Raw genomic sequence first — 27,630 nt, 5'->3', positions numbered from 1 at the left:
GGTCTGGTTGATCTTTCTTGTATTCTTGATGCTCTGCAGCCACTGTTTTCCTCCCACAGCTCTACTACTTAGTAACACAGACCCTTGCAAGCACCCATCTCCTATGGGCAAAGGCCATCTCTCCAGCCCTGATGAGAGGTCCCCAGCCCTGCAGAATGGCATGTAGGCTAAAGCTGCTGACACTGCAGGGGCAGTTGGCCCAAAAATGCTGGGGTCTGCACTCTGTTGTCACCATGGCAGGGCATGTGTCTGCTGTTCACTGTGAGGCCCCTGGCTCTGTCCTGCACTGATCGCTGCTCTGGGGAGCTATGTTCTCAGCCAGCTAGAGCTTGTACAGGGCTGCTCCAGACCTGTGGGAAAGGTGTGTGTCTGCTTTGGCTAGGAACCAGCTGAGCAGGAGCTCAGATTCTGCTTTCTTCCGGAACAGGCTGGTGCTGTTGGAGGTTGCAGTGTCCTCACATGCAGCAGCACACTGATGCTCCTTGAAAGGCTCTGGAAATCCTCCACTAACCCCAGGAGAAAGATCATTCACAAGATTTCAAAGGAGAGCCCAGAAAATCCTGCACAAACCACTGTGCCTGTTGGCTGCCTCTGACAGAAATGCAATTCCTCAAATGTATGTCTCCAGCAACTTGAATCTGCCTCCAGTGTTGGCAATTGTCCATTAAGAATATTCACTTTGACATATCAAATAATTTTATAATTCTTTAAACAAATCTATGCTAAAGCAGTTCTTCATTTACTGAGATTCAAGGCACACCATGGTTATCTTGAGGTTTGAATTTAGCACTCAGTGGATTAGGAGAACCATGAATTAAGCCTATGGCCTTCAATATATGTACACGAGTTGTCATAATAATGCATACAGCATTAACACAGCATTTCATACATTCTTGGTACTAACACCTAGAAATCAGCTATAAGTAAAAATCTGATTCAAGCAGCCTGCATGCATACAGGCATGTAAGACATACATCCATACACAAATGTATGATAAGCTATTTTGAACACACACTTAAATATAGTCAGAAATCAGAAAAATTAAGACAAACTAATCTATTAGCTTTGCATTTGTTATCTTCTAAACTATGCTAACACTCATCTATGGTGATGGTAAATGGCAGGTGGAATAAAAACTGAATGCTGCAATAGAATGACCTAAATTTGCCAAGCCAGGGAAAGGCTCCTTATTTCATGATCATAAGTGATGTTATCATAGGATAATCCAGGCTGGAGGTCTGTAGTACACAATGCAGTTCAAAGTATGGTCAGCTATGAGGTCAGGCCAGGTTGCTCAGCGCATTACCTAGCTGGTTCTTGGAAATCTTAGAGGGAGACTGCATAGTCTTCCTAGGCAACCTCTTCAGCTGCTTAACTGAACCCATTCTGTCCAGTTTGTCCTCCTAAGTTTCTCTTTACATCCAGCCTTCCAGCCAGATTTGCTTCTGACTTTATCCCCCTTCCTGTCACCATGCATTGCTGTGAAAAGCTTGGGCCCATCTTCTCAATAACCTCCCTGCAGATATTGGTAGGCTGCTCTTAGGTACCGCAAAACAATACTGAAAGTCCAGCTCCATCAACTTATCCTCACAGGGCCTGTGTTCTGCACCCTGACCACTTTGGTGGCCCTCCATTGAACTCACAAGAATTTATCAGTCTTTCCCGTTCTTAGGGTGCCAAAACCAAGCACAGTACCTAGATATGGTCTAATAAATACTGAGTAGAGGGGATCATCTCCACCTCCTAATTATATGCTGACTCTGCTCTCATTAATACATCCCACAGTGTTGTCTACCAACACCCCCCCACAGTGATTTTCAGCAGAACTCCTGCCCAAACTAGTCAGTCCCTGACTGTATCATTGCCAAGGGTTCTTTCTGAGCAGGGGCTGGACTTCATGTTTGCCTTTACTCAATTGCATGAGGTGGTTCCACTCCTCCAAGGACTGTAAGTGCCTCTGTATGGCAGTGTATTAACTGACCCCTCCTATTTTGCCTGATCTGGGAACTTCACAGGCAAGCACTCATACATCTCCATGTTTAACACATCACATCCCAGGACAGTTCGCTGTGGTATCCCAGTTATTACCAGCCTTCAGGCAAAGTAAATTGAAGAAAGGAAATGTCACTTCAGTCTTCAAAACAGGCAAGAAGGAGAATCCAGCCAACTACAGAGCAGTCAGCCTCACCTCCACCCCTGGAAAGACGATGGAGCAGCTCATCCTGGAGGTCATCTCTAACCACATGGAAGACAAGAAGGTTATGAGGAGTAGCCAACATGGATTTCCCAAGGGGAGATCCTGTCTAACTAATCTGATAGCCTTCTATGAAATTATGGCCAAGTGGGTAGATGAAGGAAGAGCAGTGGATGTCATGTATCTTGACTTCAGTAAAGCTTTTGATAATGTCTCCCATAACATCCTCATAGAAAAGCTCAGGAGATGTGGCATAGATGGCTGGTCAGTGAGGTGGATTGAAAACTGGCTCCACAACAGAGTTCAGAGGGTCGTCATCAGTGGCACAGAGTCAACTTGGGAGGCCTGTGGCCATTGGTGTTCCCAGGAACATCTCTCCTCACCCCCTAAGAAGGACCATGGGATGGTAACTATTTCTCCTGCTCTTTCTCCATTTTCTCCTTCCCTCTCTCTCCCTTTTCTTTTTCTGTTTTGTTTGCTCCATTTTTTCTCTCTTTAATAAATAGTCTGTTCATGATATATATGACCTTGTTTGTGTTTTAATTTTACTTACAGAAATGTTCAAAAAATATCCACACCTCCTTCCCAACTTCTGGACTGAGACACATACTTAGCATTTCAGTACCTCTCACCTGTAGACATGTATCTATAGTAGATACCAAAGGACAGGAAAAAGTATGATGCTCATGTCTCTTAAAGAACATCCACTATGGGTAACTTTTTTTTTCTTCAAGTGAGTTGGCACATAAATATAATACCATTTTCAGTGCAGTTAGCAGTGTAGTAGCAGTCAGCTACTATCAAGCACAGGAGAAGGTTCTCCAATAAACCCTCCACCATGCTGCACGTAGTATCAGTCTGCTATCAGCTCTAGTGGTGAAATTAGTGTGGTGGAATTAATTTTAGAATCATTAAAGCTTGGATGAGGCTGCACAAAGATGCACAGGGGATAACCAGAATACAGCAGATCTTCAAGTACTGCTCTGAGAGTCATCTAAGTCCTGGCAGAAACTATTCTGATCACTGAACTCCTAGAAGTATTTCATAGAAGGCCTGGGCACAGACCACTGTCCTGTTGCATAGTCACTAGTTACAACAGAATACTTAGACATAACACCTGCAGGGGAAATGAATAGCCTAAAACATGTCCAAAGATCTGACTCTGTGCAGTTAAAAAAATAACTAAATAAAAATGCCTTCTGATATCAAGACTGTGACAGATGAATTAGACCTAAAAATAAAAGGCTCAGAAGAAAAATACTTGAAGTAAGTTCCTGGCTAAAATGAAACTCCCACTGCTTCTGAAATGAATAGTGTAGAAACATGGCTGAGAAACAACAGAAAAGAATGTGAGGGTGAGGATCGTCCCATGCCTAGTAGAGGTAATGGCTATCAGGAGCATCATATTACCAAGAATATGGCATCAGGAGGTTCAATTAGGGAATCCACCTTGAGAAGCCTCCCAGTTGTTAAAGTCACTAATCCCAGGGATTTTAACTGAAGAACTTTTTGGGTTTCTTTAGTGCCTTTATAATAAAATGAGATAACCCAGCTAGTTAATAAAGTTCTCAATAGTTTTGTATTTAAATAGAGTGGTGGACCCTAAGCTAGTTCAGTATTAAGAATTAGTTTTTCTTGCAGAGAACAGGAACTGTAATAATGTTACTGCTTCCTTGGGTACAGAAGCAAAGCCACCAGTGACCTCCAGACCACTCATGCAGTCCTTGTTTGGGTATGCCAAAGCCACATTCACTCCAAAAGACAGGCTTTTGCAAGCTAATGTACCTCTGTAGCCCCTCTTGAGATGAGAGATCTCAGGATCCCCTGGCATAACAAAGAAATTTGTTGAGATATGGCAAGATATCTTCAGAATGGTCCCTCTCCTTAGTACTAACAATGGAAAAAGCTATTCTGAGAAGTGCAGTGTGCCCAGGCCCACCTATATATGCAAAGGAACCTCAAAAAAGTGGTAATTTTCTAGATTAATTCTTGGAGCATGTCCCTTTTCTCTCTTAGTGTAGAGTTAAAAGACTGAACTTCATAAAAAAATATTCCCCACTCAAACAAGAGCCCCTATAGGGGCAGGGCAATAGAAAGAAGACCTTCCTCAGTGAAGCTCATCAAGTCAGTCTTAAGAGTGAACCAGCTGCTAACATGCCAACAGGCCAGAGAGTAGAAAAATGGCACAAAAAGCACTATTTCATCAGGAAATATAAAGAAAGAAATAGGGTATTAGGCACACTGTCCATAGAAACTTACACAGCACATGAGAGAGAATGGAACAGTACAGCTTCCTGAAGTGTACAAAAACATTCTCCACCCTTAAGCAGGAAGTTCTTTCAGTGAATGTGCATATACGTAGTCAGAGGGTTGCAATTCTGTGTACACAACATTTCAAAGCTCCACCTTCATTTTTAATGCTTTATGCCAAGTATTATAGACCAAGTATATAAACTGAAGCAAGGCCCTCACTGTTGACAGCCATTTCACAACTCCACAGGCTACAAGAGAGCACCTAGTTTACAACAAAAACAAGTATTTGAGTCTAAACAAGATTTGTCTCTGGTGAAGGCTCTAGTATGCCGCAGCAATAGACTACACATTCTATACTGTTAATACTTTCTTTTTTTAGGGTGATTATAATTGGCTCTTTTAGCTTAACTTGCATAAACAGGAAAAAAAAAAAAAAAAAAGGGCAAGCAAGCTATATTCCAAATTCAGCACCAAATAGTAGCATAGAAACTAAGAAGGCAGAGTCACAAATTTTGACCAAATTAATGAATTAAGTATGGATTTAAAGTGTATTCCTGACACATTAAGCAAACTAAATATGACAGCACCAAGTGACAATAGTTCTGTGCTATGGCAATCTCTCACTTCCTTATTTTGGATAAATACAAAAATGGAAAGCAGGCGATGGATGTTGATCTGATATTAAATACAAGAGTTAAAAAAATAAAAATAAAAAAAAAACCCAAACAAAACAACACTAGTAGAAACTTAGGTAAAAATAAAACACAAGTAATTTTTAGCTCTTTACATTTGTTGGACAGTGCTCAAGTGCATAATCATTAAAAGTGGTAGGGATACATAAATTTGAGTAATTTTTCCTTCTATGAATACAAGAAAATGGTTTGGCAAAACTTGATCTTTCTTACTGCAATAATCTTACTTTAATTTCACATTCCTACCAAAGACTTGCCTCTTCCCTAATAGAAAGAAGAAAAAGTGAACTCATCTTCTGCCTAAATCCCTCCAAATGATTCCTTCTTTTTGGTTTACACTTCATTTTGTATTTTGGAGCACAGAGTTGGCTACTTATGCTTCAGGAGAGTCCTTCATTGTCATTTCATTGGAAGACAGCTTCACAATTTTAGCAAAGTAACTTTGGAAGTAGTGTGGTTCCCTAGAGAGCTGAGATATCAAGATGTAGTTCTAAGTACTAGTTCTCTAGTTGAGTGTGATGGTTTGAAACTGTCTTTTTAATTTTTCCTTGCAAAGTTCAGAACAGAGAAAGTGAAAGAATGTAAATAAGTCACTATTGGGTGTAAGAAAGCAAAATAACGATTGTTCTAAACACTTCCATTGGATAGATAGAAATGTTTAAGAACTATTACCCAAAACAAAGTAGGCACTCTGCACATTCTGCGTTCGGCAGTGGGGGCAGTTGCTGGGCTGTCTGGCTGCTGTTTCTTCTTCTCTTCTGGCTGAAGATAACACACTGACCTTGGCAGCTAAGTTAACAACTTTCTGCTCTAACTAAACTCTGCTTCTCTGTCCAGGGGGGTCTGGGGGGGAAGCTCCTGGGAGAGGGAGGCCCCTTTGGGAGGGTCCCCTTGGGGGGAAGCAAAGGCAGATCGATTGTGCTTTTTCTGTTGATTGTATATATTTGTGAATGTTGTGAATTTTGTATATTTGTACATATTCATTGCATTTCATTGTAGATTTTAGACTCTGCTTGTAAATACAGCTTTTCATTTGCTTCCAGACTGGGCTAGCCTGGTTATTGTTTGGGGGGGGGGGGGAATTTCAGCTCACACCGACACATTGAGCTACAGAATGTGTGCACTTTTCCACTATGCACTGCAGTTGGGTAGTAGCCTCATGGCTGCTTCTGTTTGCAACTTGGTATCTGTGAAACAAGCAGTACAACGGCTGCATTTAGAATCACAGAGTATCTTCAATTGGAAGGAACCCAATAGGGATCGAGCCCAAATCCCTGCTCCTTGCAGGATTACCTAAAAAATAAACTGCACATCTAAGGGCATCGCCCAGATATTTTCTTAAATTCTGACAGGCTTGGTACTGTGACCACTTCCCTGAGGAAACTGTTGCAGTGATTGACCACCCTCTCAATGAAAAGCTAATGTCATAAATGGGGGAGATATAGAAACCTGGCTCATTGGGGCCCACTGAAGGAAATGAAGAGCAGCAATGACACACATTGCTCTCCTATAGGAGAGGACACATGTGAGGGAAGGGGAGAACCATCCCAGGCTACTAAGAAGGTATATTGAATTAGTAGGAAACACTGGGTCATCAGGGTTTCACAAAATGCTCCTATGAAGAGAAGTTATGTTGCAAAATTTAGTGAGGTACTGTAGAAGGAATCATTACTGAAGGTTACTGAAGACTATTTCTAGTAGGCAGCTTTGAGAATCTTGTTTTGAGATGGATTTTATGTTTGCCACCTCTGCCTCATTTTTGTTGCATTTCAATGGATGCTTCCTTAACTATATCCTCCTATCTATGGAAGTTTGAATACTATTTTGCCTACTTACTCATAACTTGTGACACTTGACCTCAGCAGCAATCACCTTTTTTCCATAAACACATTCTGGAAACTAGCTTAAATTCCGTGTGTTCTTAAGTAAATTTCAACACTTTGATCTCTTCATCCAAATCAAAGAAAGCAACGTATTCTCAGTTCTCCTCTCTTAAAATAAATTTCAATTATGATATCATCACTGACTTAGCTTCTCCCATCTAGGTTTCTATCTTGAAGTGAAGCGTCCTGTCACCGGTCATCTGCTTTCCCATCTTATCTGTTAATTCTCTGCCCTTTGACATCACTCTAGCACCTTTCAAATTAATAACTTATTTCTAACATACCAATTCTCACCCAACATGCCACAACTTTTCCATCACCAAACCATACAAAATATAGCAGAAGACATATAGAAGGTTTAAAAAAAAAACAACACATTTTTTTCCTCCTTCAGCTCTTATCATTTGAAATGGCTATGGAAGGACAACAGTAAATGGGGAAAACACAAACACAGTTTCTACTGCCTTTCAGTATGTTGCAGGCAAAAGGCGCCAGAAAAATGGTGGTGTATATCAGGCTCATATAACACGTTCCTGCATCTACAGATATGGCTAAAAAAACCTACACCACTTAAAATTAATAATACCTTACTGTTTTATTAGATGAAAAACTCCTCTGCTCTTTAAAATATCTTTATCTTCCATTATTTTAATTTTGGTAAATAGAAACATAGTAACAAGGAACAGAGAAACCTCTAAGCTTAAAATCTACCTACCAAAGAGCCAACTGTTCCAAACCAGACCATTTCAAGATGCTGTGACTTTAGAAGAAAGCCGCCTTACAGTATCTGCACATCATCTTCACTTATTTGAAAAAAAAAAACAAACACCAAACAAAATCCCCCCAAACAAAAACCACAAACAAAAAGCTCCCCAAACTTTTAAAAGCAAGAATATTTTATTCTAGCACATTCTTTTATATTGTAATTACTATTATTTAGTCTGTTACTGAATTTGCATGTTCTCTTACACTGCATGTGCCAATTTGAACAATTGTATCTATAGAAAATTGATCAAATGCAATCATTTTGACAGTCTTACAGAATATCTAAATCCTTCAGCTCTCCACATCAATTCAGAACCACTTAGCATATTTTTGAACTGCAATTATTTTTTCTTAATAATAATAAAATTACTTCCAAATAAGCAGGTAGCTTATTAAGTAACACTGCTTTGATTTTCAAAATACAGCATTCCTCTGTACTGACATAATTGAGGTAGGATACAAGCTCCAGAAACACAACTAGCCAAACGAAACACCCCGTAAGATGTTATCCATCCTCCAAAGAAACTATGTTAAAGCTAACTCTGGCTTATCACATGATTACTGAAATACTGATTTGGAGGGGTAGAAATTCATATTTGAGAGGCTTCCTTACTTCTTACCTAGGTATGGTATGATGCTGCTATCTCAAAAAAATATACAATGTATCTTCATTATAAAAATGAAAGTGCTACTAAACACCACATCATGCCTGCAGTGAGACATTGAAAACAGGTTAAATGTGAAACCTTACTGTTACTGCATATACACACTGTAATACTGTGTCTGTCCTGCTTATCCAAATATAATGGCACTTGGTGAACTCTGCAGAATTCACATCCTTTAAACAGAAGAATGTGGAGAACTTTAAAGCAAATTGGGTGGCTTATCTGTACTCTTATCCCAAGCTGCCCAGCTTACTTTTCCACGAGCAACGAAACACCATAGGCTGTACTGTACGTAATGAAGTACGTGTCCTAAGTATGTTGGACAGACCTACTGACACAGCACCAAATCTGCTGACATCTGTGGAACGTAAGTCACTTCTGTCAGCATTAGGAAACTGCCCCTAAACGGTAAACACCTTTTGTAGAGGAAATATCTAACAACAATGCAAAGACCCAATGGCAATCTGTGAGCATAACAAGAATCAAGAATACATTCAGGTTCTTCTGACTGGACAAAGGGTTTGGTCAGGTGAATTTTACCATATTGGTCATCATAAAGACATCAGAATAGTGGGATGGCCATCTAGAATGCCATCTTAATCCTGTGTTTGTAGTCCTGCAACCTTTGGCAAACATGGTGGTATACCTGAATCTGTTTCTTAACAAAAAAAAAAAAAATTGTAAAATATGTGGTACACCTACCTTGGTGAGGTAGAGATGTATTAATCACTACAATACATGTACAGAAAACAGACAATTGGGGAAAAAAAACCCCAAACATTTCCATCCACAAACTCAGAATTTTCTGTGTCTGGGGTATACAGTTTTAAAATACACGTATGCTCTTTTCATGACATTAGCATATTCAAACGTATCAATGTATTTGGGTTTGTACTCCTATTTGTGTAGGATAAATACATTTAACAGAACCACAGGGTTGTAACTTGCAGGACCCAAAACCTATTGTGTGTGTTCACCAACGCAGACTTTGATAAACTGTCAAAACCTACACATTCAAAAAAACAGCAAGAAAACTGCAGACGCCTGTCCGTGAAGTTCAGTGGTAGCTTTTGTAGAGTATCAGATGACAAATGCTATGCCAGAATGAAGTATTTAATCTTCAATTCTAAGTTTTTTGCCAGTTACTTACAAAGTGATCATATTCATTTTCAGTAGAAATTTCTTTAATATGAATGCTTTTGTTGTAAATTCTTGTGGTTTTGCTCACATAAGATTGAAATGTCAAAACAAAAAATGACAAAATAACTGAAAACAGCTTCAATTTTGCTAAGAAACGGAGCCAACTGGCAGAGTCGAGTACTGTTAATACAGAAGTCTAGATTATCCTACGCAGAACAGGTGTAGTCGCATTACAAGTTTCAAGCAACTTCATGTTTCCTTCCTATTAGTAGTTGATTAGCTAGCCTTAAATATTATCTCAGTTGGTGACCAGTAAAAAATCCCATGCTTCTGAAATCAGAATGAGTAATTCTTAAACACCAGTGTCAAGATTACAATCACTGTTTGCATTGTGCATATGAACTACAGATCACTGAGAGTTTCCTGTTGCACTGCAGCAAGAAAACGTAACACAAATAAGCCTAATTTGCTGCCAAGTACAGCAAGATACTTCGGTAATCTCACAAAAACTTCATACTGGAACTTGTTACAGCGAGTTCAATTTGATCTTTTAATGTAACACAGTACATTTTTATAAACTTAACATTATCATTGCAGAAGAGAATGCTAACTCAATGTTAGCAATTTACCTTTTATACATAATTATACTCTACTGTAGCTACTGTAGGCAGATCTCAAAATGTTAGTACATAAAATAGTAGTTTTCTTTATATGAGATGAGAATTAACTTGGAAGAGTTTGAAGGTAAGAATGAAGTATTTGCTGTGCCTATTTCTCAAGAAATAATGAATTACACATTATAACCCAAGAAATCAACATTTAAATTGCAAACACTAAACATGATCAGTAATGTGCATCTGTATTTGATGAAGTTTAACCTAACCATGTTTACATGCATAAAGCCTCAAGAGTCTGCAGCAGTTTCAGCATCAATTTTTCATATTTTTTTATAAAATGGACTTAAAGATACATCTTCCATAAACATTTTCAGTGCAATTCTGTCAAAGAGGAAAATATAAAGCTAGTTTTCAATCATTTCATACCATTAAAAAAACCCCAACAACTTGCATTTGCACTGCTGAAGCATAAGCAAGCCAGTTCTGTTGTGCCAACTATTCCAAACTCAAGTAATTTCAAATCAATAATAAATTGTCTTGCTAGGCAGCACTTTCACTGTTATCTATAGGCATAAATGTTGAAAAGCTGAACACTGGAGAGGGTGGAGTTGAGGCAGAAAAATCTAGTTGTTTATAATACCTATTTCCAATAGTAAGAAAAAAAATTATAATGAAAACAATTACTTAAAGGTTTCTTTGCCATGGTTTAGTACAATCCTTTTCTCTAATCTTTACAGGCCACCTTGCAACTATACTTATTTATTGATGGATTATATGAAAATGCTTCATTATTCAATGACATAAAATTTCTTAAACGAGAAATTGATTTTTTCACACATTGTCAACTGTAGGGAATCAGAGGGAGAACAGCACCTGAAATTATAATGTATGTGCTTAGCTGAACAGCGTAGTAACCTATACATTTTGGTTCAAAGACAATTTGTAAACTGTAGTACTGCATACAGGATACTGCTTTAAGTATTTAGTTTCTTCCTTTTTTTTTTTTTTGTTTCATATTATACCCACCCACCTCCCCCCCCAAAAAGCAAAACAGAACAACCCCACAAAAACCCCAAACCAAAAAAAAAACAACCTTTTTTAAGGTAGCACAAAATAAAAATGGAGCTTCATTCAAATCTTGAATACCTTGACTGCAATAATCAACAAAAACTTAGTTCTTCATACCAAAAAATTTTGGCTCAAAAAAAAAAAAACAAAACCACCAAACCAAACCAAAAAAACCCCCAATAAAAAGTACAATAAACTCTCAATAAAAGGTTCTGTCATGACGCAACCTACCATATACTACTGCTAGATACGAGTTTCCAAAAAAACATTACATCCCATTTTCAGCACATTTTTCATAAACATGCAACTTCACTATAAAATACAAAACACTTGGCTCTCAAGAACAGCTTTATAAAGACACACTGCATCAATAAAATTTTTCTTTGTGATTAACTTTACATTGTAATAAGAACTGTATTTTTGCTAATGTTTATATATCAGATTTCATATTATAATGTAGTAATAATTTGCTCTTTGTGAACATCATGTTCAGAAGGAAATATCTATACACATTAACATACTACACTATTAAAAACTCAGTTACAGAATTTTATTGATACAGTAGATTAATAAAAACTGATAGGGGAAGATAAAATGGGTAGGGTATTCAGTACATTATTTAATAACACACTGTTAAAATTAAAATATTTTAAATCCTTTTTGATTTTTCAATGCCACTAGAAGTCCAGAAAAGTCTGGCATCAATACTGAGGTGTAAAACAAGTCAAACAACTTCTTTCACAATTTGCATCTCTTGTATTTTCTGTCCAACATTGTTCGACTGCAAAAGAAAGTAATTGAGCACCTCTGATGATAGGTAGGTGCCTAAAGGTAAACATTAGGCTAAATTCATGAAGAAACAAAGACCTTATTTTCCTTCTCAACAAATAGTGGCAAAAGAAAATGGCACTATTTGTTCAACTGATTTTTTTTCACAGTTAAATGTCAACAAGAGTACAAATATGAACACTGACAGATATTGCTTGAGATCAATTTTCAACAAACTCTGTTCTTTTTTAAATCAACAGATCCAATGAACAGTGGGGTACTGTCAGTTTAAAGCCGCAGATAAAAGCTATACAAGCACTTTAGAAGTCAGAAACATTAAAAAAAGAACTATTTACAATTTTCTTCTTTAGTTCATATGTCTACAAAGCCAGCGCACATTACACTTCACAAAAATCCACAGTTAATGATATCAACATGTGTGTGGCTAAAGCTTGTGACCTAGGGACTGCAAATGCAGGGGCAGTAAAGTAAGTTTTGTCTTTTTTTTTTTTTTCAGCAACCCCATTTGTGCACTAACAGCTTCATTCAGTCTCAAGCTTTAAAGTATTCTTCAAAGTTTTCACCTGGAAGGCTGATAACTACATGTTCACTCATCGCCTTTCCCTTTTGGAAGTTCTGCGACGGACCTGTTTGGAGGAAAAAAAAAGTTTTAAAAGTGTTTTTACAGAAATGTTTTGAAAAATTGAAGAATAAATATGTTTTATAATGGAAAAAACACTTAGTCTTGCAATAATCCTTGAGTGACTGTACACAGTGTCATTCATTACTCATTTTATCACAGGTACAAGTCTCAGTCAGTGTCCATTATCCTCAGTCAATGTCCAGTAACTTTGACATTACTGAGCCTGTACCTTTCAAGTACTCAAAAATAATCTAATTTCCTTTTCCAGAGTTTTCATACACTCAGATGCTCCAATCACCAGATGTGTCCAAAAATGTGAAGTCATTCACAGTTACATACTTGTATTAATACTAACGTATTTGTATGAAATAAAATTATTTTAACACATTTGGATACGCTAGTGGTTAGACAAAATTAAAAAAAAACAAAACAAAACAGTTTAGGATTCTGCTCCAAGATTCCATACTTTTTTCCAGTACTGTGAATTTTGTGTTCTTTTTTTGCATAAAGAAACATTATTTACTAGTATAATCTAGCTGATAAGAACAGGCTTCAGTTACCTGGAAAATAATTCCTCTAAGGGATTACACAACTCAGGCAAACAGGTAACAAAAACTATTCAGAAGAGAAAAATCTAAGATGCATGAGAAAAACCTGACATTTTCTAAGAAATGCAGCTTTTCTGGGAAACCAAAGTTCAGTGCCACTACACAAGAACAGCAGTTGGCAACCACTTCATTCATTCTAAAGGAAGAAGGCTAAGTTCTAAGAACAGAAGTCATTCTCTGAACATCAACATTCAGAGGATACTACAAAGACTCAAAGAAAATTTCAGACATTTCTCTTACATTGATTGTGGAAACTTCCTCTTCTTCCATTACTTCTTCCTGGGGAATGTCATCACTGACAGGTGAACTACTCTGAAATACATCCATCTCTTCACTAGATTCATTTTCTTTACTGGCTGCTTGTTTAGAACGTCCTGCACGGCTACAATCAGAAGAAAAATACAGATCAGTTTTACAATATATGTATGTATAAACCCTACGAGGGTATATGTTTATATGTTATATAAACATATTACTTTACAAGAACAGCAGCCTCAAAATTCCATGTTATACAATACTTCTGTCTTACATACCTACCTAGTTCATCCACACACAGAACAGAAGTGGAAGTAGGAGGCTGGATAACAGCATTTTCAAATCAAATTCTTCCAGGAGTACAAAGTTCAACAATATTTGCTTCTAGACATCAAGACAGACTTTTTTTCTTCTTCAAAACCAGAAAGAGGCCAAAGAAGGTTGACACAACAGTAACCAGCCAACAAGAAAAGCCAAACAGCCAGGGACTGAATTCTTGTTTGCTTTTTTCTCTCTCCACTTCAGCAGATATACTACTATAGGAGTTTATACACAAAAAAATTGAGTAACTGCATCTGTGTTTTACAGATCTTGAAGAATCCATGTTGTTATTTATAAAATTAACACTATAATGAACTTAAATGCAAATCTTCCAAGGTAGGTCATGCCAACAGCTAGGGATAATCAGGATACCAATACTTTAATCGGGATAATCAAGACCAGTCAACAATATCTTAAATGGTCTGTTAGTCATGAGAGATGAACCACAAGAGAAAAGCACTCATTTGCTCATGAGAAGTAGTCTGCCCCACACCTTAACAAGAAAGGCCCACTAGATATGTATCCAGTGCTAACAGCTGCACCCATATCACTGTTCTGGTTTGGCTCATTAGCACAGCGCAGAATCACATCACAGAATCATCCTGCTTACTGAGGATGCAGTCTTGGTGCACCTAAAACTAGGTGACTTTTAGGATGAAGTAGAACTAGAAACTTGGCTCCAGGCATACAAAACAACCACACTTCAATCTCCAGTGGGAGCATATAGATCCATAACCATTGTCCTCCAATAGCATCAAACCACACATGGTGGGAATTTTCAGTCCTGAGAACCACACTAAAATCTCTGAATTGCATATAATAATTGTAGTGTAGTGGGGGTCTCAGCATCTACCAATATGACATCCTTTGGGAAACAATACAAAGTGGCCTATACTCAAGCCTTCCAGGACTGAAAGAAGCAATGGAATTGAAAAGGATACAGAAGAATTATTCACAAGCTAGGTTCATCTTTCTAAATAATACAAAAATAAGCCAGTTTACATGCACTAATTGGTAACCCAATTAGTGCTCACAAACAGGTTATACACTATAACTTCATAGGTAAAATCCCAAATTCTTATGCCAAATCCATCCCTAAGAACCCCAGAAAGCTTTAAGCGTTCGGATGACACATATCCTATCTTGTGCTACATAGTGCTGCTCAGTCTATCAGATCCCTTCCATTAAAGCTGCTGTAGATACCACGTCATAAAGGGACAAAGGTCTAACTGCAACACACTTCGATGACCGGGGAATTACTACAGTCTCTTTTTTTTTTCTTGCAGATATGGAAAAAAGACAGTCAAAATTTGTTCGGTCTGATCACAAAAAAATAAAACACACAAGATTTTTTTGAATGAAATCCAGAATAGATCAAAAACTCTGAAGCCTCAACTTACTTGAGCTCCTCATGCCAGAACAAAGTACATATGTATACATGAGCAAAAGCCATGCCTGTTACTGATCATGTGTCCTGATAGCTTACTTTCTGTTTAAAATGGGGTAAACAAACACACTGAGTTCATTGTCTTCGCCAAAAAGTGAATCAGAAGCTAGGTAAGTATTTGCTAAGGGACATTTACAAAAAACATGACAGCACATGACCCAAAAAACCACTGCAACCTGTTGGCATGTCTTCTCTGGATGGCAGGAACAGTTTCCAACTCGTGTTCCACCACACATGTAGCAGTGGCTTCTGTATTAACTAAGATAGTGTTGGGACCTGTGTTTCTAGTTAGAGAGTAAAGGAGCAGGAGAGGCCTGACCTGAGGTAGAGAAACAGAACACTGGAAAGGTCAGGTGCAAAAATGCCAGAATATGTAATCTGGTGTGAAGCTAGAATTTGAATGAAGGGTGCAAGACTGTTCAGGCAAAGATCTCTGGTATGGAAGATCTCCAGGGACAGGCAAATCGGTACACTAAACTCCACAGAAAGATCAACATAATGATATGATGCTAGCTAAGCCAAATAAGCTAGAAAAACAACAGAGTAACAAAAAATGCGAGAGTGCAGATGACTAAATAGTGCCTGAAGGAATTTATCACCAGGTTCTGGAGACATATCTTGCAAAACTGGTCTACGAGCTGCAGGATGACACCAGTGGACAGGTAAGTCCTGTCCACTTGTACACCTCTGCTTTGCACATTTTGCATAAGCACGTACCGAAAAGGTAGATACCTGTAGGTTCCTACAGCAGGTACATGAATATGAAGCTAGCCACAGAGTTTACCTTTATTTTGGAGCTTAATGCACCTCAGAATTTTCAAGAGCTACTATTCTTCATAGATTGTAGCGCATTTTATTCATCTGGAAATTATTCAAGTGGGTATTAAAAAGGCCACAAGACAGAAAGTAAGTATTAATTTAAGGAAAATCAGAATAAACAAAAATCCTCTACAATACTGTTTCACTGCAGTAACAATTTGATTCCTCCTCCCCATCCAAAACAAATGGGAGCATGTTTCACTCCTTGAAGTCCTAATAAAGCCCAATCATCAAGGCCCTCATGTGTTTTATTGACTTTTCTCCTAGAAGAGCAAAGCTATGTATTATGCTATCTGAACACATTAAAATTACTTGTAGCCTCTTGCTCTGGTTTGAGATGTTCTAGGAGAAGTAGCTATGGAAAACGTTTTAGAAATAGCAATGGCAATTTTTTTCTTAACTGTCAATTAATGTATTCTGAAATATTTCCTGTAAGTGATTGTTTGGGGGCAGAGAGGCATATTTTTAATTTTTTGCTAAACACAAATTTAGAAAATATTCACCACTTACACTTTTTTTTGCTGTGATGGTGGTGTTTTTGATCGCCTTCCTCGTCTTTTCTGTGGCGTAGACTGTGCTGATTCAACTGTACTAGTTTCAGATGGTTCTGCTCTGTTTTGAGGAAGACCCAAATTGCAAAGTATCAAATTATAACTAATGTCCAAGAATAAAAAAGATGCAGCTTACAAGAAGATAGACTTACCTCTGTTGTGTTCTTTTCTGTGTCCTATTTTGCCTGCCTTTTGGTTTCTGTTCAATGTTTTCAGTTTGTCTTTCTTCTTCCTCTTCCTCCTCTTCTGCTGCAGCTGCTGGTGGTTGTTTTTTTTTGTTTCTTTTTGATGATTTTGCTACTGGTTCTTCCTTTGGTGTTGCCCCATTATTTCCTTTGGGAGGGCGTCCTCTTCTCCCTTTCTTTGGTGGACTGTTCTGTTCATCCTCACTTTCTATTACATCATCTTTTAGTCTTTTTTCCTCTTGCCATTGCGTTTCATCAGATTCTGAAACAACTGCAGGTCTCTTCCTTCCTCGTTGACTACCTCTAAGTTTCTGCTCTTGACCCAGTTTATTCAGGTCATCTATGCTTAGTTTCTCTTCTGATTCTGTGATAGCTGTTTTCTTCCTTCCTCTAGGCTTCTCTATCTCTGACTGAAAAGGTAAGATTACATCTTTAATGTTAAAAATTGAAGTCACATATGCAAAACTATAGAAACCCAGCAAGGCAAAGAGCCTTCAAGTTATGCAAGTTGTCTGCTAAGATTGTGTACCATCTGCATTTCAAAAACTTTTGCAAAAGTATAAACACATACGTACATATAAAATGCCAGGCAAGAGAGAAAGATTATTTCAAAGATGAGCAGTTACACTGAAGAGGGTCATGTCTTCTGTATTTGTATCCTCAGCTGCATCAATTGGCTAGAACATCCATAACTGCATTTTTTTTAGTACAGAATTATAAAGATATAGAGGATGGGAACTCTCAGCTTGTGGCTTCAGCCCTGTCATGAGCTGCAAGGTTCTTATAATTGGCTCCTATGCTGGCAGTGGCAGGGCACTAACACAGAAGATGGTGGGCAACCTGAATTTTCAGTTGTAGAAGGAAGCCCATGAATTAGTGGTAGCTGCCAAAACACTGCTATGAGAGCTGTACTAAAACTCAACATTTGCTCTGCATAGCAAAAAAACCCACGAGATCCTTAAAAGAATCATAGAAGAGTTTGTGTCAGAAAAGATCTCTGAACATCATTGTGTTCCAAATATCTTGCTATAGACAGACCATCTTCCACTAGGATCAGGTTGCTCAAAGCCCCATCCAACTTGACCTTCAAACACTTCCAGTGATAGGGCATCCACAACTTCTCTAAGCAACCTGTTGAAGTATCTTACCACTCTTGCTGAAAAAAAAAAATTTCTTCCTTGTGTCCAATCTAAACCTAGCCTCTTTCAGTTTTAAACCACTGACTCTTGCCCTGTCACTACACGCCCTGGTAAAATATCTTTATCTTTCTTATAAGCCCTATTCATATGTAGACAAGGTCACAGTAACGTGTCCCTTGAGCCTTCTCATCTCCAGGTTGAACAACCCCAAATTACTCTGTCTTCATAGGAGAGGTATTCCAACTTTTTAGAGTACTTTTTGTGGCTCTTCTCTGGACCTGATCCAACAGCATCAGGTTCGTCTTGCAATGGGGACTCTATAGCTTGACACAGCACTCTGCGTGGGGTTTCACCAGAGTGGAGTAGAACAGCAGAATTACCTCCCTGGACCTGCTGGCCACACTTCTTTTGATGCAGCTCAGAACATAGTCAGCTTACGAGGCTGAAAGCAATTACACCAGATGACAGTAAGAAAAATGTTTGAGCAATGATGGCATCTCCTGCCAGGTCATGACTTCACTGACAAAATTGTTAATCTACACAGAGACATCCTCATTATTACCTATTCTATTTATTTTTGCAGTGATTGTGCACATCTGTCCTTACAGCTACATTGACCAGGTAAGCAGATGTAGCCAAAGTTTCAAAGTAAAAGTTTCTCCCTCAGGTGAAATAGTCTCCCACAACCTTAAACTAATGTGCTACTCTATGATGTAATCTGGACAAATATCCTGAATAGTTCTATCTCTAAAGCATGGTCTTTCTGCTTCCCAATTAAAAGTTCTGCTTTGCAGTTAATGCTTGCTATATTCTGCTCCACAGCTCCCCACCACAAAAAAAACCCCAAAACACAACCACACAAAAAATAAACACACACAAACAAAAAAGAAACCCAAACTAAAAACGAGTTCTGAATCAAGGACCTTAAGCAGCTTGCTTACATAGCCAAAGTGAAATACAAATGCCTTCAGAAATACTCAAAATACTGAACTTTATATCACTTAGTATTGTCGGTTTCTAATTCAACCAGTTCATAAATTACGTCACTAGCTGTTTGGACTATCAGACTTTTCAAGGTTTACAGCTAAAGTGACATCACACAGCATCAAAAGTATTTTTTGACAAGACATTCCTGATTTTTCTGGTTTTGTTATAAGCCTGTTTGCTATTCCCACAAGGTATCACACTATGAGATGGTTATTTACACTTCAAGATGAGCAAATTTCAGGTCATTTTTCTAGTCAGTAGCTTATGTCCCAAGCAATCTAGAAAAATGGAACAAAATCAACATAGCAGGAGTATAGAGAAATGTCAGAGAGTCAAATAAATAAAGCAGCACTGATGTCAGATATAGGTCATCCTTAAGGCATTCTAGAAAATCCAATTGTAACAAATCTTGTTTATTACTTTTTCATGCATATTTCAAATACTCCAAAATGTACAGACAGACAGCTGTTAAGGCACAATGAACTAAAATTTACCAGTGATACATGAAATTATTATTATTTGAACTGCTCTTAGAATTACAAATATAATTTTCTTTGGTGGTTTATTTTTCTGTATTCTGATACTGCTTGAGGCTCTACTTAGCTGATTTTAATTTCATTAATATGTTAGTACTGTATCTAAGTAGAAGTCCAAATAATTTTTTGTCTTCATTAGGAACCTTTAGCATTACTGATCTTACAGATAATACATAAGCCCATCAGTAAGAATTAGCAAGGAAAAAGCTACCACATTAAAAGGCCTACCACCCTCAACAGCTTTGGTTAGTGGTCAAACAAAACACATTTAACTTTTCCCAAATGATCCTGATACTGTAAAATAGCAATGACACCATTCTGCTAGCCTTTGGGCTTCTCTGTTCTCACAAAACTGTGTTTTCTAACAGCATAGGCAATGTGCTTGTAAATCATTAAGACTATTTCACAATGTATTGGATTGTATTTGTCTAGAATTATCAGTTGGCTCACTCTGCCCTAAGAGCCTGTTGAACACTGTATTACACACAATCAAACAGTTTTAAAACCATGCTGCAAATTATGCTTGTGATACCTGGCATTCAGAACCAAGCATTTTCCTGCCTTCACCTGAGTACAAGTTGCATGCAAGAAAACAGAATCCATACAGCTATTCAGACAACTCTTTCTTGAATTTCAAAACCCAATGTCAAATCGTGACACCCTCTTGGTATTCTAGATAATCAGAGAACAGTTGCTGTCACTTACAGATTTTGAAAGGAAAATACGTCTGGCTGGAAAAGGAGAAAATTACTTAGCACCAGTGATGAGAAAAGACAAAAAAACAATTGTAATGTATCAACATTATAATGAGGTATTAATGCTTTGACAGCTACCAGCAAGAAACCACGTATGATAAAAAAAAAAAAAAAACAAAACTTTCCTAACCTCAAAAAACAATCTGAAATTTCAGACAGGTTAAACTGCTCTCCTGAAACTCCAGTATAGTTGATCATCCTCAAAATAATCCAATGAATTGTTCCAAAGCTGAATTTCAAGTAAATATCAAGAACACTAACATAAAAGAGTTCATATATTGTATATACTGTATATTGGGGTACGGAAGTCCAAAGAAGCTAGCAACTTGAACAATGTCCTACATGCTGCTTCAACAAATCCTGACAATGAGAAATACCATGGACTAATTTTCATCAACCTAGCTCCAGTAGAATCTACTTCTGTCAGTATTACCAGTATCTGAAAATCATAACTGGTAATCATTAAAACATACAGGAGTTGTAAGATGCAAAAGCAATGCAATGTACACATGAAAAACAGACAAATCAAACCTTTCTTCATTGCATTCTCATACTCAACTCTTAAGCACATTTTACAACGTACCTCATTCTCAGAGAATCATAAAATTGTCTTGGTTGGAAAAGACCTTTGAGATAATTGAGTCCCAACTATTATCCAATTCTGCCAAGTCTGGTACTAAACCATGTCCTTTACCACATCTATCCATCTTTTAAACACCTCCAGGGATGGCGATTCAACCACCTTCCTGGGGAGCTTAATCCCAGTGTTTGATAATCCTTTCAATGAAGAACTTTCTTCTAATATCCAATCTAAACCTCCCCTGGGTGCAACTTGAGACCATTTCCTCTTGTCATAGAATCATTAAGGTTGGAAAGACTTTAAGATCATCAAGTCCAACCAACTACCATGACCACTAAACTATATCTACACACTTCTTGAATACCTCCAGAGACAGTGACTCCATGACCTCCCTGGGCAGGCTGTTTCAATGTCTGACTGCTCTCTCAGTAAAGAAGTTTCTCTTAATGTCCAATCTAAGCCTCCCTTGGCACAACTTAAACCCATTTCTTCTTGTCCTATTGCTAGTTACTTTGGAGAAGAGACCAACAACAGCCTCACTACAACCTCCTTTCAGGTAATTGCAGAGAGCCTTCTCTTCTCCAGTCCGAACAATCCCAGCTCCGTCAGCTGCTTCTCTTAGGACATGCCCTCCAAAGCCCTCACCAGCCTCATTGCTCTTCTCTACACACACCCCAGGACCAAAATGTCTTTCCTATACTGGGGTACTCAGAACTAAACACAGTACTCAAGCAGGTACCTCACCAGGGCCACAGGGGCACAATCACTTTCCTACTCCTGCTGGACACAGTTTTTGATACAGACCAGGATGCCATCAGCCTTCTTGGCCACCTCAGCACGCTGCTGGCTCATGTTCCGCTAGCTGTCCACCAGCATCCCCAGAAGGTCTCCCCTCAGCCTCCTTTTCTCCAGACTAAAGAACTCCAGTTGCCTCAGCTGCTCCTCATAAACCCTGTTCTCTAGAGCTTTCACCAGCTTCATTGCCCTTTCTCTGGATGCACGCCAGCACCACAGTGTTTTTCCTAGTACTGAGGATCCCAAAACAGAACACAGTACTCAAGATGTGGCTCATGTCAAGCCAGCTGTTGATCAAGACCCCAGCTTTCCAGTCACTCTTCACCAAGAGTGTAGCATTGCATACAGCTGTTGTGACTGAAGTGCAGGACTGAGCACTTGGCCTTGTTGAATCTCACACAATTTTCCTCAGCCCACCAACCCAGCCTGTCTAGATCTCTCTGTGGAATCTCCCTACCATCAAGCAGATCAACATTCCCTTCCCAACTTACATGTCATGGACAAACTTACTGAGGGTTTCATATTTCAGTCTATTTTCATGAATGATATCAAGTACCACCATATTAATTTTTGTTTTAAAGTCTGGTGACTTAAAATGGAACATCTGCAATGCAACCAAACAGCTCACCCTTACAAGATCAGAGTCGTCCCTTTTGTCGGTTTTCTTCCCTGGTAAGGGCGAAGACAATGTGAATTCTTCATTTTCACTGTGGTCCATTTCAGTACTGTCAAGTCTAGAATGAATGAGCATTTATTCTCCATGTTAATACAGGGGGCAATCATTTTAAAAACATTAAAATTTTAAGAAGAAATCTATTGCTCAACCATCAACAATCTTGCAGAAATAAACTTTCCCTCTGGCTACTACAGCCACGTATTACAAGCCAGAACATCTAAGTCTCAGGACAACGGTGTCAATCACAAGGCAAGCTGAATCTTCTTTTTTTCACTGGGAAGGATGAGCAGCTTTTTGAAAGAGCAGAGCCTTACTGAGTTTCAAGAGATCTGTGCTTTTGTATATGTTTGCATACACTTTCATGTACCACTCAAGATCCACTCAAAGGCAAGAAAACAGTAGATTCAAATTTCAGACATCAGTTCATCCCACAGCTTTCTGTTGCTATTTAGGGCAGCAATTTCATTTCTATTTCAGTCTCTACATATGTAAATATGGACAGTAATACCACCTGCATAGGTAGAACATTGCAGCCTGCAGATAAAAGGTTAATATACAAAAGCCAAAACACAAGTCACTTTGTTTCGTCTGCCCTGGGGTAGGTAGAAGCAGCATTTTAAAATAACAGTGCATGTTTTAAAATTAAAATGAATGTGCTATTCAAATATGCAAACCCTTAACTCCCTGGCCTGGGAATTGTACAAACTGAGAAGAAAATTCTCACTTCTATAAACATAAAATCTGTAATAACTGTGATGTAATTAGAAGCTCCGTTTTTATACATTGTCTTAAGAGATGCAACCTTGATTATATATATTGAGACTGAATAGGGAACTACCATGCATACCACATCATTGCTATCACTTCTAGAAAACTGTTCAGCATTGGTCTCTCCACTCAAAACAGTAATCAGTTTAACTTAGGTGAACTGGGGGAGATCATGAATATGACAGAAAACGTTAGGCTGTGAGTGCAGCGTTTTTTTAATGAACTGGATGCAGAACAATATTGGGCTGAGATTTATTTCACTGGATATGGAGAAGAATCTAGATTCCAGCCTGTCCTTAACCAATAATGTATTTTGGCATGTGAACCTGCATGACTTGGAAAAAATAAGCCTGCACAGAGTTGAGAAGCGTTTCTTGTAAAACACTGAACTACAATTAATATTATATATTAGTCACAGAGGTACCAAATTGAGGAGTCTTATTTCTAAGCACAGTGTTTCCTTATACTCTTAAAGTAACGCAAGAAATTATGAATAGTGGGTACTACAAAATGTCTAAATATCTGTTAAAAAAAAATAACGATAAAGTGATTTCTGTTAAAAAACGAATGTGAGAAGATACAGTAACTAGGAACTTTAGAACCTAACACAAAGTAAGCTATAATTTTTGAAGATGGATAACTAGATTTATGTCGCACTACAGTATATTCCCCTCTTCATCACAGAGACAATCTAAAATCCAAAAATGTTCATCTGCAAAGAACAAAGTACAGGACAGATTTCTAGAGAAGGAAGTCATGCAAGATCACCACAACAGCTTACCAGTGCTCATTACCTATAAGGTGTAGATAAAACAACATCAGGTCATGAGAGACATAAATAAATATATCTCTAGACACATACACACAGGGGAGGATATATATAGATATATATAAAAAAAAAAGATTAAGGCTCTCCTTCCCTCTTATAGGTAACTCCAGCTATGATTTAATTCTGGTTATTTTTTGGAGGGGAAGGGGTTCTATTGGTGTTTTTTGTTTTAGTCTGATTTTTTTCACAGAGGATTTATTTCTGGTGTTAGAAAGCCAAATTCATGGTTTCAGTTGTACCAATGTGGAACTATAACTTTAATTCAAAATAAGGTAACAGAATTCTGTTTCTCACTTTAAAAACAAAGACATTTTTGACATTTCCATTACAAATACTTGAAATATCAAAGCTCCCTTGTTGTCTACTAACCTCCCTTTGATCCTTCCTGGAGAGCTTGGATTTGAACTGCTGCTGGCATTGCTTACAGTTTCCATTCGTGAAGATTTGGATTGAGACTGCTTGCCTGCTGACGAAAGAGGCTTATTAACTGCTCCAAGAACATTGGCTGCTTTGGGCTGAAACCAAAAATATATTGCCTTTATTTTAAGCTACACATTTAGATATTGTTTACATGTACTATGCTTATAATATTCAAAAATTTCATTTTCTGCAATAAATACCTTAATTTTAACAAAGTGATAAACATTTTCATATGAAAGTTACAACAGATACCAGAAAGAAGCTGACAAAGCTGTAATCAAATAACTAGCTTTCACCAAAAGCAGTGTTCTTCTCTCTACCATTATATGTTGTTTCCTTCTCATTGGTACTACTGGGTGCTCACCTGACCTTGCAGTAAACCAATTCAGCATTTTGTGTGCAGTTTGCTTTTTGCTGACCTAGCTGCCTGAACCACCTCACCATTTGGATCAGATAAGCATCTGTACTGGCAAAACAAAAGCTTCTGCTACTTTGTGCACAGATTTTAAAATGTTAGGCTTTTAATAGGTGCCAAAATAACACTTACACCAAAGATTCACTTTGCACTGAGTACAAGAAAAACTGCATATCCTTTCCAAAAGTAAGTCTTAGAGAACAAAATCCAGTTAAAAAAATTTACATCTATTAGCTTAGAATTTAACATTCATCAATATGCAAAACCAGAAAGAGCTCAAAAGAAAAGAAATATTCAAATTCAGACTGGACTGGACTTCCAACCAAGGTGGGAGTAACACTTAAAAGCCTGCACTAATAGCTCCTCCCTCAACACAGATCTATACTCAAACCCTTGCTACCTTTGGATACTGTTCCCTGCTTATATCCACCCCACTAACATCCACTCAAGCTCATCTTCCATTCCCAACAATAAAAGACTCTCTAGATCAACTCCAATTTCACATTCCTCTTAAGATGGAGAAGCAACTGAAAATGTTTGGTGGTTAAATACACTTCTGCAGTTTGTTCCAAAATTTAAGGACAACAAAAAAAACCAGCTAGAGAATCTGGCACCAGAAATTTAACAGAATATAAAATCTACCTTAACAGCTCAAAATAATTGCAAAGGGTACATGAAGCTACTGGTGACAGCCCAAAGAAGGGCCACTAAGATGAAGAAGGGAGTGAAGCATTTCTCATGTGAGTAAAGTCTGAGAGAGCAGGGGCTCTGGACTAAACGTCCTCCAGAGGTCCCCTTCCACCTTCAAGCATTCTGTGATTTTCATGGTAGTACAAACAATGTTTCTTTTTTAATACTGTCATAGTACACTTTATTAAGTTCAGGACAAATTAACAAGAATGTTATGTCAAAAAAAAAAAGGATGAGAAAACTTAATATTGACTACTGAAGCTGGAAGACATAAAACTTCCTTTTAAAAACATGTGCATCTTCAGTAGAAAATGAATCTCTAATCTAAATGCACAATATAGGGATAATAATACTCCAATGAATAAATGTTGGCTTTTAGTTTCTAATCAAAAACATGCTCCTGTTTTTCCTAACTTGCATTCCTCCTCTATTAGTCAGTTATGACCTTGCAGCTGATGCTTCACTAGCAAAGTTAAGGGTAATGAAGACGCTGCACCTTCGTTTCTTTTGCAAAGTACCAAGTGAACGTTCTCCTGTAATCTGTAACAGGATGCATTAATCCAGATGAAAATCACAATTTGTCTTTTCCTTTACTAGATTTTAATTTTATTCTGAAGGGTATCTGGGTTCAGTTTTAACGAAGAAAGAACAATGACATTCTATACAATGGATATTTAGAAAGAACAACTGACTGTTCTTTGGTTACATAATTTTTCTTGTAAGATACTGTAGAAGTGTTCAGCCTTGCCAAAGATTTGTGTGGTTTTTAAAATAACTGTTGTAAGTTTCCCCATAGCTGTCACTTCATATTCAATATTGCAGTCTTCTGCAGAAGAAAAAATGTTAACCATCTTGCTAAACTGTCAAATATTATGGAATTTTATTTTTGACCCTTTCTTTTTAAAGACAACAGGCTTTGCCTAGTATGACCACAATCCAGCATATATAGTAGCAGTTTTCTCTTCTACCTAGCAATTTCTACCTGTTTACTAACTTTTTAGTAAATAAACCCTTTGGGCATAAATTTTCTTAAACTTGAAGTGTTTCATTAACTACATTTAATTTTCTTATAAAAGCCATAAACAAAGCAACAACAGTCAAAACACCACACCAAATACAAACAAATAAAACCTAGCAACACTTACAATAATAAAAAATGTAAAAAATTAATAGTAATGATAACAAACAACTGAACAAAGAAATGTAAAAAATAACCAATAAAAAACCAAAACCAAACAAAAAACGAAAACCAAAACAAACAAACCCAAAAACACCAAACCAAAAAAGAAAAATCCCAAAACCCCAAGAAAAAAAACCAAAACCACAACCACAAATAACACCAAATCCCAAACTTCCAAAACTTCCATACCATACACACCTTTCCAGGAGTGAAAAAAGACTTCATTTCCGGAGGAAGATAATTTTTGGTGTTACTGAAATTCTGTAAAGAAGTGGGGAATGGAGAATGAAAAGTCACTGCACTAGGTATACACTTTTTGGAGGTAGTATCACAAGATTTTCTTTATATCATTTATGCTTTTGTAAATTTAAATCTGAACAATAGCTTGGGGGAGTGGGGAAATAAGTGTGTATGCACATACATAAATATTTATGGAATCATTTACAAACATACATACATTTTCAACTACATTATAGTAGAAGTCTGAAGTTAGAAGAACTCTTGAAAAAATGCACTGAATTACGACTAAAAAAAGACATAAACAAACTTATCTCAAGAAAAAAAAATCAGATGCCAAGATATACCTTGTCAGGTTGAGTAAAGTATCTGGCTGGAAGCACAGGGTCTTTAGGGGATTCCAAACTGTATGTGGTACTCTTTGACATAATGATATTCATTGCTACATCACAGACCGTGTATAGTTTCTGTAAATAACAACATTTTAAAAACCAAACAAAGAGCACTTTAGAAGTTCATCACAACTCTTGACAATGGACTATCTTTTGAGCACAGAACTACAAGAACTCAGTCTAAAAGCAGTATTCTTAAACATTTACATTAGCCTGCACCTTAAACCGCGTATGACAGGGTACTAAAATAAAGGAGCAAAAGACAAAAATGACTGTAGGCCCAGCAGTTGAAAAGAATTAGATTTCATGATCTTTCCACACTTAGGAACAGCATATCCCATGATTTCAAATTAAAAA

The 27,630-nt window shown here is 37.6% G+C and overlaps 1 protein-coding gene across 2 annotated transcripts in view; it reads right to left on the bottom strand.

Moving 5' to 3' along the window:
• Positions 1–12,656: 12,656 nt before the first annotated feature.
• PDS5B (PDS5 cohesin associated factor B) overlaps positions 12,657–27,630 on the bottom strand; it is a 78,059-nt gene continuing 63,085 nt past the window's right edge. The window contains exons 27-34 of one of the 2 annotated variants that reach the window (XM_054398899.1): positions 27,229–27,348; positions 26,843–26,905; positions 24,309–24,454; positions 22,295–22,400; positions 16,842–17,284; positions 16,649–16,750; positions 13,537–13,678; positions 12,657–12,692 (exon numbers count right to left, since the gene is read on the bottom strand). In XM_054398899.1, the coding sequence (XP_054254874.1) occupies positions 12,657–12,692; positions 13,537–13,678; positions 16,649–16,750; positions 16,842–17,284; positions 22,295–22,400; positions 24,309–24,454; positions 26,843–26,905; positions 27,229–27,348 (1,158 nt within the window). The remainder of the gene's footprint in view (positions 12,693–13,536; positions 13,679–16,648; positions 16,751–16,841; positions 17,285–22,294; positions 22,401–24,308; positions 24,455–26,842; positions 26,906–27,228; positions 27,349–27,630) is intronic. The other variant, XM_054398965.1, reaches the window with a different exon arrangement.

The sequence above is a fragment of the Indicator indicator genome, chromosome 1 (genome assembly GCF_027791375.1).
Source record: "Indicator indicator isolate 239-I01 chromosome 1, UM_Iind_1.1, whole genome shotgun sequence".
Taxonomy (NCBI): domain Eukaryota; kingdom Metazoa; phylum Chordata; class Aves; order Piciformes; family Indicatoridae; genus Indicator; species Indicator indicator.
Note: the sequence above shows the minus strand (reverse complement) of the source record. Positions and strands in the feature narration are given on the sequence as shown.